The sequence below is a fragment of the Ochotona curzoniae genome, unplaced genomic scaffold, assembly GCF_017591425.1.
Source record: "Ochotona curzoniae isolate NIBS_2020 unplaced genomic scaffold, NIBS_Ocur_1.0 scaffold_274, whole genome shotgun sequence".
Classification (NCBI taxonomy): domain Eukaryota; kingdom Metazoa; phylum Chordata; class Mammalia; order Lagomorpha; family Ochotonidae; genus Ochotona; species Ochotona curzoniae.
The window spans coordinates 13824148-13839728 of record NW_024467101.1 but is presented as its reverse complement, the minus strand read 5'-3'; the positions used below and the strand labels follow the sequence as shown (position 1 = coordinate 13839728).

At 48.9% G+C, this 15581-nt stretch overlaps 1 protein-coding gene across 1 annotated transcript in view; it reads left to right on the top strand.

Annotated features, from left to right (window-relative positions):
- Positions 1-1167: 1167 nt before the first annotated feature.
- The window catches only part of TMEM233 (transmembrane protein 233), a 42469-nt gene continuing 28055 nt past the window's right edge, over positions 1168-15581 (top strand). The window contains exon 1 of the mRNA XM_041003597.1: positions 1168-1353. Coding sequence (XP_040859531.1) covers positions 1168-1353 — 186 coding nt within the window. The remainder of the gene's footprint in view (positions 1354-15581) is intronic.

Here is a 15581-nt window from a genome sequence, read left to right as displayed (position 1 = left end):
TATCCCAGTGGCCTCGTGTTCTGAGAAAGCCCAGCAAAATGCCTAATATTTGCAAGTGTGAGGATGTAAGCAATTGTTTTTGTACACGATAATGTCACGTTCAAGCCTTGGTGGTCCTGCCGGCCCAGAGTTATCTGCCCATTTGGAGAAATACTCGCCACAGCGAACATCTGATGAGAAACACTGTGCAACTGACTATGTGAACATTCACCGAACGCGCACTCAGGCTTAACTGGATTAACACGAAATCGCACAGGCTCCTCACTACACTCCCACGGAGCAGGGACTAATTTGTGTTTCAGATGGGACTAGGCAAGGAAAAGGGGCTTTTCTGAGGTCACCCAATTCCTAACCCTGCCTTCATTCTGGTCCTTACTGCCAATAATGAGTGGCTCCAATATTGATGTATCTGCTTTCCCTACCACAGTTCCTCTCTCCACTCCCATCCCATCTGGGTTGTCTCCACCTGCTCCATCTGTCTGCATTCTATATAGGTGGAACAGTGGAGAGGGTAGCAGTTCCTGGCTTCCACATTTAGAAAAATAGATTGGCCCTGATAAGGTGATGCCCCACGATCTCTTCACCTGGGTCTCCAGGCTCTTGTGCCCAGGGAGACCTGGCAGCCAGGGAGGCCTGGCAGCTGGGGCCCCGAGCACCAGGATTCTGGCTCCCAGTGCAGGAAGCTGCCATGGAGTAGATTCCTGGGGCTGCCGGAGGCAAGGGAGGGGAGCAAACAGAATGCCAGGCAGTCTACTGGGGACACTGACAGCCTGGGTATAGTCCATTCAAATCCAGTGGCTTTAGAGAACTAAGTCAAGCACCTTCCACCAGCCAGCTGGCTAGTGGGAATTTAAAGGGCCCTACACCTCATTTTCCCCTTGGACTTTTCAGTGGGGGGTCTGCCCGCCCTTCTAACGTGCCTTCTCCAGTTTCTCAGGCAGACTGGCTTCCCTGCCCCCTCCTCTCTCCCTCCCTGCTTGTGGGGAGGCTCTTGGCCCAAGGCCCTGAGCTGGGGCGGGCGCCTGTGGAAGAGCAAGCTGCAGGAGGGGTGAGATCATTTCTCCCTGGAGCTCTGCACCAGCGGCTTTTCAGAACCACTCAAGACGCGCTCAGGGCAGCCAGAGTCCCAGCCCGCGCCTTCCCGGCGCGCTTGCCCCGGCTTTCCCCATGTCTCAGTACGGCCCCAAGTCGGACTTCAAACAGCCTTCGGACAGCAGCCCTGAGGCCAACACAGAAGATGACAAGACCGAGGAGGACGCACCCATGCCCAGAAACTACCTGTGGCTCACCATCATTGCCTGCTTCTGCCCCGCGTACCCTATCAACATCGTGGCTTTGGTCTTCTCCATCATGGTGAGTCAGTCGGGGCTGCAGCTGTGGCAGTGGTGGTGGTGGTATGCACCTTGCTGCACCCCTCCACTGTGGCCCTGTGAGCATGCTGAGTTTCCTGTGCCCTGCACCTGCCCCCAAGTTTCCCTAACATTCCCACAACTCTGCCCGAGGCCATCAGCACCAATGCTGCTCCTGCTGTTTGGAGGACAGGGGGAATAATCAGGAGAATTAAATACCCCTTTGGGGTCCCTGGCTCCACGCTGTGGCCCAGGATACCCCCTAGGCTGCTGACAGTTGCTACTGCTCCAGGCCCTTCTCGGGGTGCCCCCAGCACGGGTCTCACTAGCAACATGTGAGTATTCCATTGTCTTTCACTTCGGACAGGAACGTGTTGCACTTCTGCCAGCCCATTTGCTGAACTCGGACCTTATCCCATCCAAGATCCCCAGAGTCCCCCTTACTCCTCCACCCTGCTCCCGGAGTGCTTGGGGGACCCAGCACTCGCTGTTGTACCCGGTGTCCCCCGCATGCCATCCTTCAGCGCCCTGCGCTAGCGCTCAGTACTACCGCCGCTCACCACCAGGAGGGGAAACGCTGATTGGAAAAGCTGGGGCGCCCAGTGGCTGTGGGGGTAGCTGTGGAGTGAGGTTCGCGCAGGCACTGTTCCAGGACAATCCAGGCAGTCACGGTCCCTCCCCCGCCTGCCAGTGCACCACCAGGCAACCCCTCACAGGCAAGAGCCTCTGCTCCCCCAGGTTTCTTGGAAGCACAGGGCCCCTTCCTCGGCCCCGCCTCCGCCCTCCTTCCATGTCTCCCGCCACCCCTCACCCAGCTTTCTAGGTTCCAATCGTTCGTTCGGCTGCGGGAGAGCTGTGCGGTGTCCCAAAATCGCTTCCATTTTTAAACCTGGGGAAAATTGCAGCCATATTTCTTGGAGCTGCTGTGAGCTTTAAGGATATAGATTCGAACATTAATCTAAAATCCTTGCTCAAAGCGTCAACATGTAGGCTTTCTTGGCCAGTGCCAACAACCAATCCCATCTAACCCCCACCCCCCCCCAGACCCATTCTCTCTCTCCTACACATTCAGAATAGCAGTTCTCTGCTGCTGGTATCTCCCATAATTGAAGTTCGGTGGTGGCGGGGGGTGGTGAGGGGGGACTGGAATGAAAGTTCATTTGCGTATCAAAACTTTTTGAAAGCCAAAGTTTGTTCAAACTAATTTTCTATAAACTGCTGAAAGGCACGGCAACTATATCCGGGATTTTTTTTTTAATTGTGCCAAAGTGAATTTTTCTTTTCATTCTGCCTTGCATGGACTTCTAGAAGTTCTGGAAGCCATGGAACCAGGTTCCTTGAGGTCAACAAGCCCATTTCCTTCCTTCCTTCCTCCTCTCCCCTGAAACCCCGCCCTGAGTGGATCTTTCTTTGCAGGAAGATTGGAAGCGATACAAGCAGCCAATTTCCCAGGCTGCAGCAGATTCTGTGGCTGGCACCGGTGCCCACACTCCCTCCTGCTTTATTCACAGAGCAGCCAATTCATCTTTTTTCTCCATGCCACTTAGAAAACTGCCCACAAGGGCAGTTCCCCGCAGTGGTCTGAGACAAGTAAATGCTCCAACCCGTGCTGACCAGATCCTGAGCCCACATTTTTAAATCCCTGTTCCATTTTTTTTTTTTTAAGTTTGCTATAGCAATGGGGCGATGTGACTTCCAGCACGGGTGATAGTCAGTTGACTCTGAGAATGTGTCATTCCCTTTTAAAACCTTGGAGTTTTCCCCTATAAAGCCAAAACGGGAAAGGTGTTTCAGGTTGACTAAAATTGTCATAGAGACAAAACAGAATCGGGCACATCAAGCCCCCAGCCTTATACTAGGTTTGTGCAAAAATTGTCACACGGGAGAATTTGGAACCCGTGGACTTCACAGATCATATAGGAAAATAGCCAAAAAGCAACAAACAAGTAAAAATCCAAGCTTTTCACCCTCGCTACTGCCTGCCTCTCAAGGAAGCAATGCATACCTGGGCTCCAAGATTCTAAGGGACAAAGAGGAAAAGGAAGGGTGCCTGCCTGGTGTGTTCCCTCCCCAGGGTTTTGTCACGTCACGTGCGTTTCTGTGGAGTCTATGATAAACAGCAGGTGCTGGCGGGTCCTAACCAGAGGCTGCATCCTTCCCTGTGGGGACAGCTCACCTACACTGATTCCTGACACTGCGAGGAAACAGAGGAAGAGAATGCTCACACCTTGCAATTCTAAGATCACGAGGACACACCCAAAGATCAGTGGCACCCCAAAAGTGCCACACTGCAAGAGAAGGCAAATTAAGAGCCACATGAATGCGTGTGGAAGATATTGACAAGGCTCAGAATAACTAGTCTGCAGAATGGCAACAAGAACAATCAGTAGCTCCAGATACAGTAAACAAAGCACAAGAAGCCTTTTAAAAAAAAAATGTACCAGGGAGGAATGGGGGTGAGGGGCTAGAGAATAAATTTAATTTGAAAAATGCGCAGTCAAGAAGGGTGTTCCTCAAGTCACAGGCATCTTTGTTGTCCTACCCCAGGTAGAGCCAAAGGGCTCAGCAGGCAGCATGCCCCAGCTGGAAACTAGCACATCATGCCTGCCTGGTTAGATCCGAATGTTGGTGGGTCTAGCGTCACCTGCAGCAAGAACACTCAGGTCTTTACTCCTCCATTAAGGGAATCCTGCTTGTTTTAAAAAGAACTTTTACTCAGATCAGGGGACGTACATCTCAAGAATTACCCCCTCCAATCCTGTGCTCCTGTTCATCCATTCTGAGCAATATTCACACATTCAATAGTATGTCCCTTCCTGAAAGCAGACACAGTCCTGCACCCAGCATGAAGTAAATGGAGACCAGTAGCATTCCAGATCTCAAGCAACCTGCCCCTACCTATCCCAGTTATCTCTGCACATTTCATTTGAAAGGAACCCCATCATTTTCTAATATGGAAATCTCCCCCACATTGAGAAAAAGATATTCACCCAACCCAACTTGTTTTGTACCAAGTTGCTTCCATCCAGTGGTACATTCCTGTATCTCTATCAAATGCTAAGATCAGCATATCTCTGGCCAACTTGCAGGAATGTTGACAAATTGCAGATGAATTCACCATCTGCTGGTTTGGGAACTGGGGTCTTTGATTCAGAAGGTCGGAGTTGAGTCCGTGTCCAGCCTCAGTTCTTGCTAGCATCGTGCAGTGACGTGTACCACTGAATCATTAGTGATTTAAACGTAGGTTCAAAACTGTCCATTAATTCAGTTCCATCACAGGGTCAACGCATCAGCATTGGGTTCTTTCATCAGAGCCCCTTTTCCCCCCCTCACACCTACAACACCTGCTTAGAAACTACCCTCTGAGGCCTAATGCCTTTTCTGCTATTTTCTACATTTGGGAGGTTCTTGCAAATGCCTCTATCATTCTGAAGCTTGTTTTTTTTTCCACCCTGTAAAATGAAGGTTGGGATAGTTCTTACCCACAAGCAATTGTAGAGAGTAAATGATAGAAGTTTACAGTTTGGGCTCATTGCCTAAAACACACCTGAAACTTAAGAAAATGATGATGATACACATATTCTAGGAATATAAATCATTACTTTTTCCGTTGGCAGTTTGTTTTTAGTGGGACTAAAAACTTTTACATTAACAGCGAAAATAACAACTGACATGTGAGTGAAATAAGTACATTTCAGCCTAAATATAAATATTAATGCTAAACTGAAATATGCAAACAATAAGGCAGCACCTTTAGTCAGGTATGGAGAATTAAGCATACCTATCTCTCTCAATCCCTTCAGGAACCCTTCAAAGGTAATCTTACATGGGTCCAAAAGGTTGTTGAAAATCGAGGTCGAAATTTGGAAAACACGGGTGGAAAAATCTGGAAGGATTGAAAACAGTCACTTGAGCAATGACGAACTTCACAGAGCAGATGACAACCATCTCTAAACCCTGCAGAAAACACAACCAACAAGGAGGAGCCGCTCCATTGCCCCTGCAAAATCCTAGGAAGACTCAGAAAGCAAAAATGCCAGTGCAAGTGCTCTCCTTTGAGGGAATAAGGGGCAGAGCAAGGTGGGAAAACACATATTTGTTAGAAATGTGTTTAGGTCATTAGACCAGCCCACAGAGCTCAAACACCCAACCAAGGAGTCAGGTTCCTACTTTCTCTCCCACCATGACAGAGAAGGGAAATGTGTAATTATACAGAATGGCCCTAGACATAGAGTGGAGCTAAGGTGCTTTATGGAAATGGGGTTGGTGGGAAGTTGGCCTGTTCTTCAGGGAAGCTGCCATCCTCACTTGGCACCTGCTATGGTTTGGATGTGAATTATCCTTCCCTGCTTCAGAGTTCCTATGCTAGAGGCTGCGTCCTCCATCTGGCAGGGTAGAGGGGAGTCTTTGGTGCGGCAATATCCAGCCCTCCTTTGTGCTCAGGCTTCCCCGTCACCCCCTGCAATGAGATCCTCCCTTCCTGCATGTACTTCTGTGATGATGTCATCAACCATAAGGCAGCCCTTGCAAGAGCCAGCACTAGACTCTTCGGACTCCCAGCCTCCAACGCTGTAAGCTCAAGAGGCTTCCTTTCTTTATAAGGACCTAGTCTCAGGTATGTTGTTAGAATAACAACAACAACAACAAAAGAAATGACCAGACTCCTGGAGCTCCCTTGCTCTGGCATCCAGACAGCAGATGGGAGATTTCCTAGGGATGTGACCAGCCAAAAGGAAAAAACCTTTACAAGTCTTCCAGAGAAACAGTAATGGCTGCACTCAGTCATTCTGTGGTCCACCCACTGACAATGGCCTTTCTCATAGCCAAAACTTCTAGGCAGTTTTTTCAGCATCTCATTTTCACATTTGAAGAGGCAGACAAAGGTTCTCAGGCATTTGAGCAGTTCTTCTAAACTAACAGACCTGTGTTTTACAGAAGAAGATAATGTTAGGATTAGCTAACATCCTCCGAGATCAGCAGCTATGTTGTATCCACGACCCAGACAGGAAGCAGGCCGAGTAGAAGCAAGAGAGTTCTAGAGGATTAAAAAAATACTAGTTGATTTTTAATTGATTTAAAGGGAACAAATTTCATACATTTCACACACACAATTTTAAGAACATGATGCTTCCCACCCCACATCCCTCCCTCCCTCCTCTTTATTTTTCTTTTAATTTTCATAATGACATAGTTTCGATTCAGTTTATCATCACAAGTTTTACCCCTTCCCCCCCACACACACACACCAAAGAATTCAACAATAGAAGAAACCATTGCTCCTTGGGATTATCAAAGTCTGAGAAGTCAGAGCTAGATGGTGCAGGCATGGTAATGCAGTGATGCCGCTGCTGGGGATGTCCATACCCTTTCCCAGACCAAGCACCTGTGCTTCCAGTCAGGCATCGTGCTAATGCATCCCTGGAGGCAGCGATGAGCATCCAAGTACTTGGGCCCCTGCTTCCCTCAGGAAGGATGCAGCCTGAGTTCCAGGTTCCTGGCTGACTCTGGCTCAGACTTGGCTGATGCATGCATTTGTAGAATGAAGCAACAGATGGAAGAGATCTGCTTGTCTTTCGAGTAGATGAAAACAAACAGTTTCAAAAATCAAAAGCAGGCTTGCATGCACTGACGGTGATGAATAGGAAATGTATCTTGCATTGTGGAAGATCAATTTCACAACTCCCAGCACAGACACGTAGAAACCAGTAAAATCCAAATGAGAAATTCTGGCAGTCATCTGAGAACCAAAGCATTATTGTCCACAATATTTACTAGGTATCTACAAACGTCAGGTGACTGGCACAGTGGCTAAGGCCCCACGTGTGATGCCCGTATCCCAAATTAAAGGGTCAGAAGCAAGCATTTCTCTAAACATGATGGCATTAGCAATAAGGTACATTCTTCTCCATGGTCAAGGGTGGTTCTTGCTCTAACCCCTACATCTAACCCCTACATCTAACCCCTGATCTGAAATGGTCAGCTCCCTAGCTAACTGTAGGTCTTGAAGCTTGCTAAGGACAGAGAAACTACAGCTTAGCCAATTTCTGGCCACCAAGCAAAGGCCTGCAAATCTCAGCAGTTTTGTTTTGTTTTGTTTTTGTCCCAATGCCAGTGGTGTTTTTGAGCCCCAAATGGGAAAGAGCAGTTCTCTGTCTACCTCAGCAGAAACTCACCTCAGCCAAGATAAACCCACTTTCTGGTTGTGTCTCTCAACCTCAGAGGACACCTCATGTTCCCATAAGAAATTTCTCCCGTTTTGGAAGGTCCGATATTGCCTAAGCTTTCCCCCCCAAACTGCCCTGTACCTGCTCGGAAAGCATTTCCCAACACAAGCCAACAGCAGGTTCCAGAAACAATGCCTGCATCCCTTCAAACATCCCACAAGCCCACCATGCGTAGTCCTCCATGCGACGATGGCCACTTTCACGGAGAAGGCAAACTGAGCACTCCAGACACGTGATGCACACACACATCTGTAGGGCCAATAGTCAAGAAAGCCTGGGTCACCAGGGGCTTGCCTTCCTCCGGGGACAGCCACTACTGGCCCCTGGGGGCAGCAGCTCTTTGTGGTTGACAGATCGCTCTGAGAAGCTCATAAGATCTGGGGGCAGGAATTCAGATGAGCAGGGGAACTGAAAGCCAACAGAGAAGCTTCCCCTGAGTGTGCCATGTGTGTGTTTCCCTCAGAGAAAGTTCTACAACTCCTGGGAACTTCCCACTGCTGCTTCTTGCCAAGGAAGGAAAGCACAAAGGGAGGTATCTTGGGGTTTGTTCATTCCTGCAACACTGTGCGAACCCCTACACCACGTACTACCTCCTAGGTGGTGGCCCTGGGGGTTAGTCTGCCCTTGCACAACTGCCGTTTTGCAGTGGCCAAAAGCAGCTCTTGCAGAGGGCCAGTGAATAAGTCGCTTCTCCACCCACTGAGAATTCTGAACCAGCTGAGCTGCCAGGCCCAGAACACAGATGTGCGGAGAGCCCGACTTCAGAACCACAGCCCTAGGAAGCTTGCTCACACCCTGCCTTGCCATCAAATGCACCTGTCAGCACACCAAGTGCTGAGGAGGGAGGAAGCAGAGAGGTGTGAAACACAAGGATCCCTAGAGGCAGAAGGTAAGGTGCTCAGCACTGGCAAAGGATGAGAAGTCAGCCACAAGAAGGCCTGCGCAGGACTAAGAAGCACAAAGGTCCTGGGGTACAAATAACCTTCCGAGGATATGCCTGTGTCATCTGTATAAACTGGATTTCATTCCCCAAGAAGGGAATCCTAGGATGTCCCCCTAAATCAATAACTGGGGATCTGTTACCCAGAGGACATCTCACAAAAGCACACTTGTCCTCACCTTGCACATGCTGGGATCCCATGTGTGTGCCGGTTCTAATCCCAGTGGCCCTGCTTCCCATCCAGCTCCCTGCTTGTGGCCTGGGAAAGCAGTCGAGGATGGCCCAAGGCTTTGGGATCCTGCATCCATGTGGGAAACCCAGAAGAGGCTCTGGGCTCCTGGCTTCAAATCAGCTCAACTCCAGCCGCTTCGGCCACTTGAGGAGTAAATCAGCAGACAGAAGGTCTAGCTGTCTCTCCTCTCTGTAGATGACTTCCCAAAATAAATAAACAACAGCCAGAACTGAGCCCATCTGAAGCCAAGAGTAAGAAGTTTCTTCTAGGTCTTCCATGTGGGTGCAGGGTCCAAGACCTTGGACCATCCTCTGCTGCTTTCCCAGGCCACAAGCAGGGAGCTGGATGGGAAATGGAGCAGCTGGGACACAAACAGGCACCTGTATGGGATCCTGGAGTGTGCCAAGTTGAGGATTTAGCCACTGAGCCATTGCACCAGGCCCTCATAAGAACTCTTGACAGACCAGTCCTTTCTCCTGGCCCTGATACAGCCTACTGTCATGTTTAGCATCCATTTGTGCTTCTGTCTAATGGCAACCACATTCCATACAATGACTCAGCTAATTTGATCAGTAAAGAAATTGTCTGTCTGTGTCCAGGCCCCAGTTTGCCTACCCATTGGAGACCTGCAAGTGGAAGAGGAGCTTATGCAAATGAGGTTTTTAAACTCCCCTGCTCAGTTGCGCCCTGCACATCTTCCCCTCTCAATTTTTAGAGAGTATTTTCCACCCACTCACACAGAAGCCAAATGCTGCATGACTTGGCTACCCCTTGCAGCAGGCGCAGGGGAATCCGTCATGCATTCCCAGCTGATTCCTCGCCCTGCCACCCGCTCTTACCAAGCACCACCAATGGATTTAGGAATCCCCAATAGTCCACTAGAGCCCTTGAGATGTGAAAGTCCTATCACCGGACCATGCTTCTTAGAAAAAAAAAAAAGAAGAATGCATTTCAGTGATGTTTATTACATTCCAGAAATTATGCTACCACACTAATTCCAGTATGCATTTTTAAAGATTTATTTATTTCTATTGCAAAGTCAGATATACAAAGAGAGGAGGAGAGGCAGAGAGGAAGACCTTCCATCCGCTGATTTACTCCCCAAGCAGCCACAACGGCTGGAACTGAGCCTATCCAAAGCCAGGAGCTTCTTCCAGGTCTACCATGCAGGTGCAGCGTCCCAAGGGCCAGCCTCGACTTCTTTCCCAGGCCACACGCAGGGAACTGGATGGGAAGAGGGATAGCCAGGACACAACAGGCGCCCATATAGGATCCCGGTGCAGGCAAGGCGAGGACTTTGGCTGCTAAGCTACTGTGCCGGGTCTTCATTCCAGTACATTTTTATCACTCAGAAATGAAACCATCCAGTCCGTGAGCCCTCATTCTGCATCCACTCTCAGTGCAGCCCCTAGCAAGCGCCAGCTTCCTTCCTGCCCTGTGGACTCACCTATGCTGCCTGCTTCACATAAGTGAAATCCTTGCTTGTAGGAGCTGCTGAGCTCGGCCTTGACTTTGTGCCACATCTGCAAGGTTCTTCCCAGTTGTTCCATGGATCAGAACTTCTTTAAGGTTACACAATATTCTTTTGCGTGCGTATAGAATATTCTCAGCCTGGGAATATCCCCTTTTTCTGTCGCATTCATTCCTTGATGGGCATTTGAGCAGATCCTGCTTCTTGGCTCTTACAAGGAATGCTACTACGAACATTCATTTCTAGTTCAAACATGTGCTTTCTGTGTTCTAGGTGTAGCGCCAGAGATAGAATCATTGGGTTGCAAGATAACTTTCTAATATTTTGAGGGCCTGCCAGGCTGTTTCCCAAGGGGCTGTACCATTTTATACCCCCACAAGTGCTGGGTATCCTCACAGCCCACACCTGTTGCCTTCCTTGCTTCTAGCTATCCAAGCAGGCCTCTTTCTGAGGCTTTGGTTTGCATTTCCCTAGTGACTAATGATACCCAGCAGCTTTTCATGTGGTTATTGGCAACTCTTCAAGCAAATGTCTGCTCAGATCCTCTGCCCATTTTCGTTTTATCTTACGTATAGGCAAGGAGACAGGCACACACAGAAACGCAAAGAGATCTCCCATCCACTGGGTCACTCCCCACATGCCTGTCTGCCAGGGCTGGGATCAGGCCAAATCCAGAAGTTGCAGATTCAATCCAGGTGTCCCACGGGGCTGGCAGGGGCTCAGCTACTGGGGCCAGCACCACCACTACACAGCATGCACATTAGCAAGAGACTAGAATACATGTTAGAGCTGGGACTCGAACCCAGGCTCTCCGATATGGGATGTGGGAATCCAAGCAGCGTATTAACCACCTCACCAACCTTTTGCTTCCTGCCAATTTTCTCCTGGGCCGTTCGTCACAGTTCTTTGTATATTCTGCTCTCCATCCCTCATCAAGTATGTTATATGCCAATCTTTCTTTTGACTAAGGGCTGTTCTTTCGCAGCTTTATAAGCCTTCTTGGAGAAGTCTGGTTTGCAGGTGCAGAGTTCCTCGGGGACAGTTTGTAACCTCTCTATCCTTTGACACCTAGCTTGAGTCTGGGAACAGATTTAAAGACGGACATCAAGTGTGTCCTTGAGTCTGAATTAAACCTCCACTGAGCATGCTAACTTCCCAGAACCCTACACACGATGAGCATTAATACCGACTTTGCCATGTGGTTCGGCAGTACGTGTGACAATCACCAGGTCCCTATCTGGTTACTATCTCTTTCAGCCTCATAATAACTTGTACTGTTTGTATTTTCCTACAAACGGGAAAAACGGAGTTTTGACACAGCCCCGTCTTCCTCTGGGTGGGCCACCACCACCACGGTCAATATCCTTTCATCTCTTTTCTGATTTTTTCTATAAGACAGGGCTCAGTACAGTTCCTACACACTGCATGCAGATATCGACAGCCAGAGAGTCATTCCACGCCAAAGAAATTCCTCAGTGACTCTGGCTCGTGAACGCCCAATAGCCTCTAGATTCTCCCCTGCCCCAGGGCCCTGCCCACCTGCTTAGTTCTTCTCACTGCCCAGCATTCCCATGCCCAGTGATGTAGCTGAGGGCTGTCAGGTTCCCTCCAGTCTCGGAGAACAGAAGTTTTGTCTACCAAGTTCGTGCCTGGCTGATAGCCCCAGCACTTACTACGTAGTCGTGACTTAATATATTTTTAATGATTGAATCAATGAATAGGCAAAGTAGCCTGCATTTCATCATCTGGGAAACTTCCCGTCAGATGTACTCTCTCCTGAAAATGTACAATCATTGCCACATACCGAGTTCCAGCCACAGGCCAGGCACTCCGCTAAGAGCTTTCTGTGAATACGTTCAGGCTGCCTGCCTGGAAATCTCGTTAAGTACATACGTCTGTTCCCATCATCCTCACTCACGGGATCAGAGATGAAGATACAGAGAAGTTGTGTAAGCCCACAGTGACTCACTCAACAGTCCACAAGAAGACAAACTTGGATGGAGCCACATATTCAACCTCCATGACACAGCACCTGCCAGTATCAGGAAACAGGGATTCATCTCCAAGGCCAGTGATGCTGGCCTTCCAACTTCAGCCTCAGCGAAGAGACTCCCCACACTAGAGTGCAATCAGAGGATGTTTTTACCCCTTGCCTTTGAGGGAATCTAAGGTACAGGTGAAATCTGGTCTGCAGGTCTCCACACAAAATCAAGCAGAGAAGTTAAAAAGTTGATCTTTCAGATCTGTTGACAGGCGCTAGCATGGAGGACCAAAACAAAGACATGAACAAAAACCTCAGATAACTAACGGAACTCATCACTTTAGGATTGTGGAGAGCTTCAGCTGTCCGGCCAACCAAGTGTTCTTTGTACACTCCAGCAACCACCCGCTGTCCGGACAGAAACAAGGGCTCTTCAAAAAGTTTATGGGAGGCACGTGTCTGCTGCAGTGGCTGAGACACCACCCGGATTGCCAGCCTTCAGAATAAGCCCCACTTCTGCCTTCAACAACCCAGCTCCCTGCTACTGCACACCCTAGGTGGCAAGGCCCAGCCATGTGTGTCCCTTCCACCCACAGGGGTGATGAGATGGAGTTGTGGCTCCCGACTAGAGCTGTTGCAGGCACTAGGGTGTGCAACTTCAGATGGGAGATGCTCTCTCTCTCTCTCTCTCTCTCTCTCTCTCTCTCTCTCTCTCTCTCCCCCTTACTCTCCCTACCCAGGTCCCCAACCTTTCAAAATAAAATGTAAAATGTTTTAAAGTTCATGGATAATGAAATCAGAAAATATACTTGTATGCTACCAGAAAAACCCTGAAATCCATGAATGTGTTTTTCATGGTAGCCATTTTGCACAAAGTTTTGAAGAGCCATCGTATGCATGAATTTCAACAAGTTTTTGCACAAAGATAGGCTGTTCTTTTCATTCCATTTCCCATGAGCTTTTCAAAGTTCTCTTGAACTCGGGGACATGTGTTCTCAAGAAGCCAGAAACACAAACCCGACTCCATGAGGGTTTTTTCCCTTTTTAATTAGAAGGACAGATTGCCAGATCCTCCTTCAGGCCGTGGGGTTAGAATGGCGAGGACCACAAGAGATGCTTGTGGTCTCACGAAGCACTGTCAGACGGCAGAGGCAAACTCGCCAGAGTCCAAGGGCAGCTGAGCCAAGTCGCCTAGTCCCCAAGTCAGGAAGAAGGCACTCCAGGGGCTGAGTCAGAGCCCACGGATGGCCATCAGGGCAGCCGCTGAGGACAAGGTGGCCTGAAAAGGCGATCCTGGCAAGTTGGCACGTAAGCTGAGACCCAGAGAGCCAGCCGACACTGGCCACAGGAGGCAGAGAGTTCCGGGAGAGGGTTCCAAGTACAGGAAGTGACCTGGGCAGAGACATGAGGCAGGAAAGACGGAGGGGATGGACAAGAGAGCGAGCACAGGATGGAGCCACAGAGGCATGCAGGGGGGCTGGCCTGCAAGGTTGAGGGGGCCCCCTTTTGCAAGGGCAACGGGGAGACAAGGACAGGTTTATACAGTGGAGGCTACAAAGCGTGGCCATCCCGTCCAGCCCCTGCAGGTGGATTGTGCTGTGTTTTCCCAGGGTCCCTCACCACAATCATAAAAAGAATCATCTTAGCCAGGGAAATGTAGAACACTCAATGTAGAAAATACATTGAGTAGCACATTCGCTGTCACCTTCGTCAACCATTACCGGCCACAGAAACAATAATGACATCAATAACAGCTAATAATGACAGAGTCCTCTTCTAAGCACTTTGAATGTATTAACTCATTTAATCCAGGATATGATATATATACATCTATATTCACTTACTCAATCCAGTTAAAATTTAAAAATAACCGACACCTTCATTGTTAACATTCTGGGTTTGGGGTACTAAGTTTCTATGAGGGTAAATAATGTGGAAATTTTACAAAGAAAATGAATTTCTGACAGTGAGCATAGTAGCACAGCTTGGGGATCCGTTTGCCCTAGTTTCTCCATCAGTGGCTAAATTTTTCCATCTTTAAGCTTTTTTCCTTCGAGAAGGAGCAGACACGTTTCAAATCACACCGCGTCTGGAGTACCACGCAATGTTTTGTTACCTGTATGCATTGTGTCATAATCCATGTATTTATTCCTTCACACATTCAATATTTCTTTATAATGGAAACATCTAATAATTCAATGTGGTAGCTTTTTTATGGAGATACAAAGGTTCGCAGGGTCTCTCTTGGCCCTACTGTCAGTAGGACCCAGGAAATAGATACTTCCTTGTGGCTATAAGCCAGTGCCTGTCAATCCATCTCTCCCCACCTCCCCCACCCCTTCCATCTGATGCAAGTTCTGTCCCTGGTGCAGGTGCATAGAGCCACAAATCAACATTGAGCTCTTCCGTTGGCGTGGACACATGATCCTAGCTATCGCCAGGCTTTGGTGGGCGAACACACGATCTTCCGCTTCGTTTCCTTGGAAATCCAAACCAGCATCTACTCCTTTGAGTCTGTTTTTTCACAGACAAAATGAGCGATACAATAGCTTTATGCCCATGATGGTTCTTGTTAAGGACTTAACTACACAAAGCTCAGGAAGTGGCTTCACACTGCCTATCCCACTGTGACTATCTTAGTGGAGTTGTGACATTCCGTGATGGTGTATGGTTGTGACTTCTCCAGTTGCTGGCTTTCTCTCAGGCCGTTGCTATCTCTCTCCCCGTCCCCACCCCGCAGTCACATTTATTCTCGGTCACCCTCACAGAACGAGGTCTCGCCCAGTTCCCAGGACACTAGCAGGGAGCTGGACTGCAAGCAGAGCAGCCAGCTCTCAAACTGGTGCTCTTCTGGGATGGCGGTGGCTTATCCCTGGCCCAGGTGACCCTGGAGGAAGGCCCTTGGCTTCTGACCCAGCTCCCTCCTAACAGGCCTGGAAAAGCACTTGATGTTTGAAGGACCTGGGTCCTGACACCCATGTGGGAGACCAGCCTGGAGTTCCTGACTCCTGGATTCATCTTTCTCTCTCCCCGCTGAACTCCCCATGCTCTGCCTCTCAAATATATATATATTTTAATACAGTAAGTCTGAAGAGAAGCTGTGGCTTATGAAGAATAGCTGTGTGTGTGTGTGGCGGTAGGATGAGGTCGATTTGTGGTAGTAGAGCGGTTCTGTGTTCCCACTGCGGGCATAGCTACTCAAATTCTACACGAGAAAAAAATTCTTAGAAATGTACATGCATGGACAAAGTCAGAAACATGTTCAAACAGATGAAATTTGCACCTGAGTCAATAGTATGTAATGCCAATCTCAAATTCTTGCTTTTGACAAAGCCCTTTGGTTGCCCAAGACATCATGGGAAGGTGCCCGGTGGAGGGTCCGTG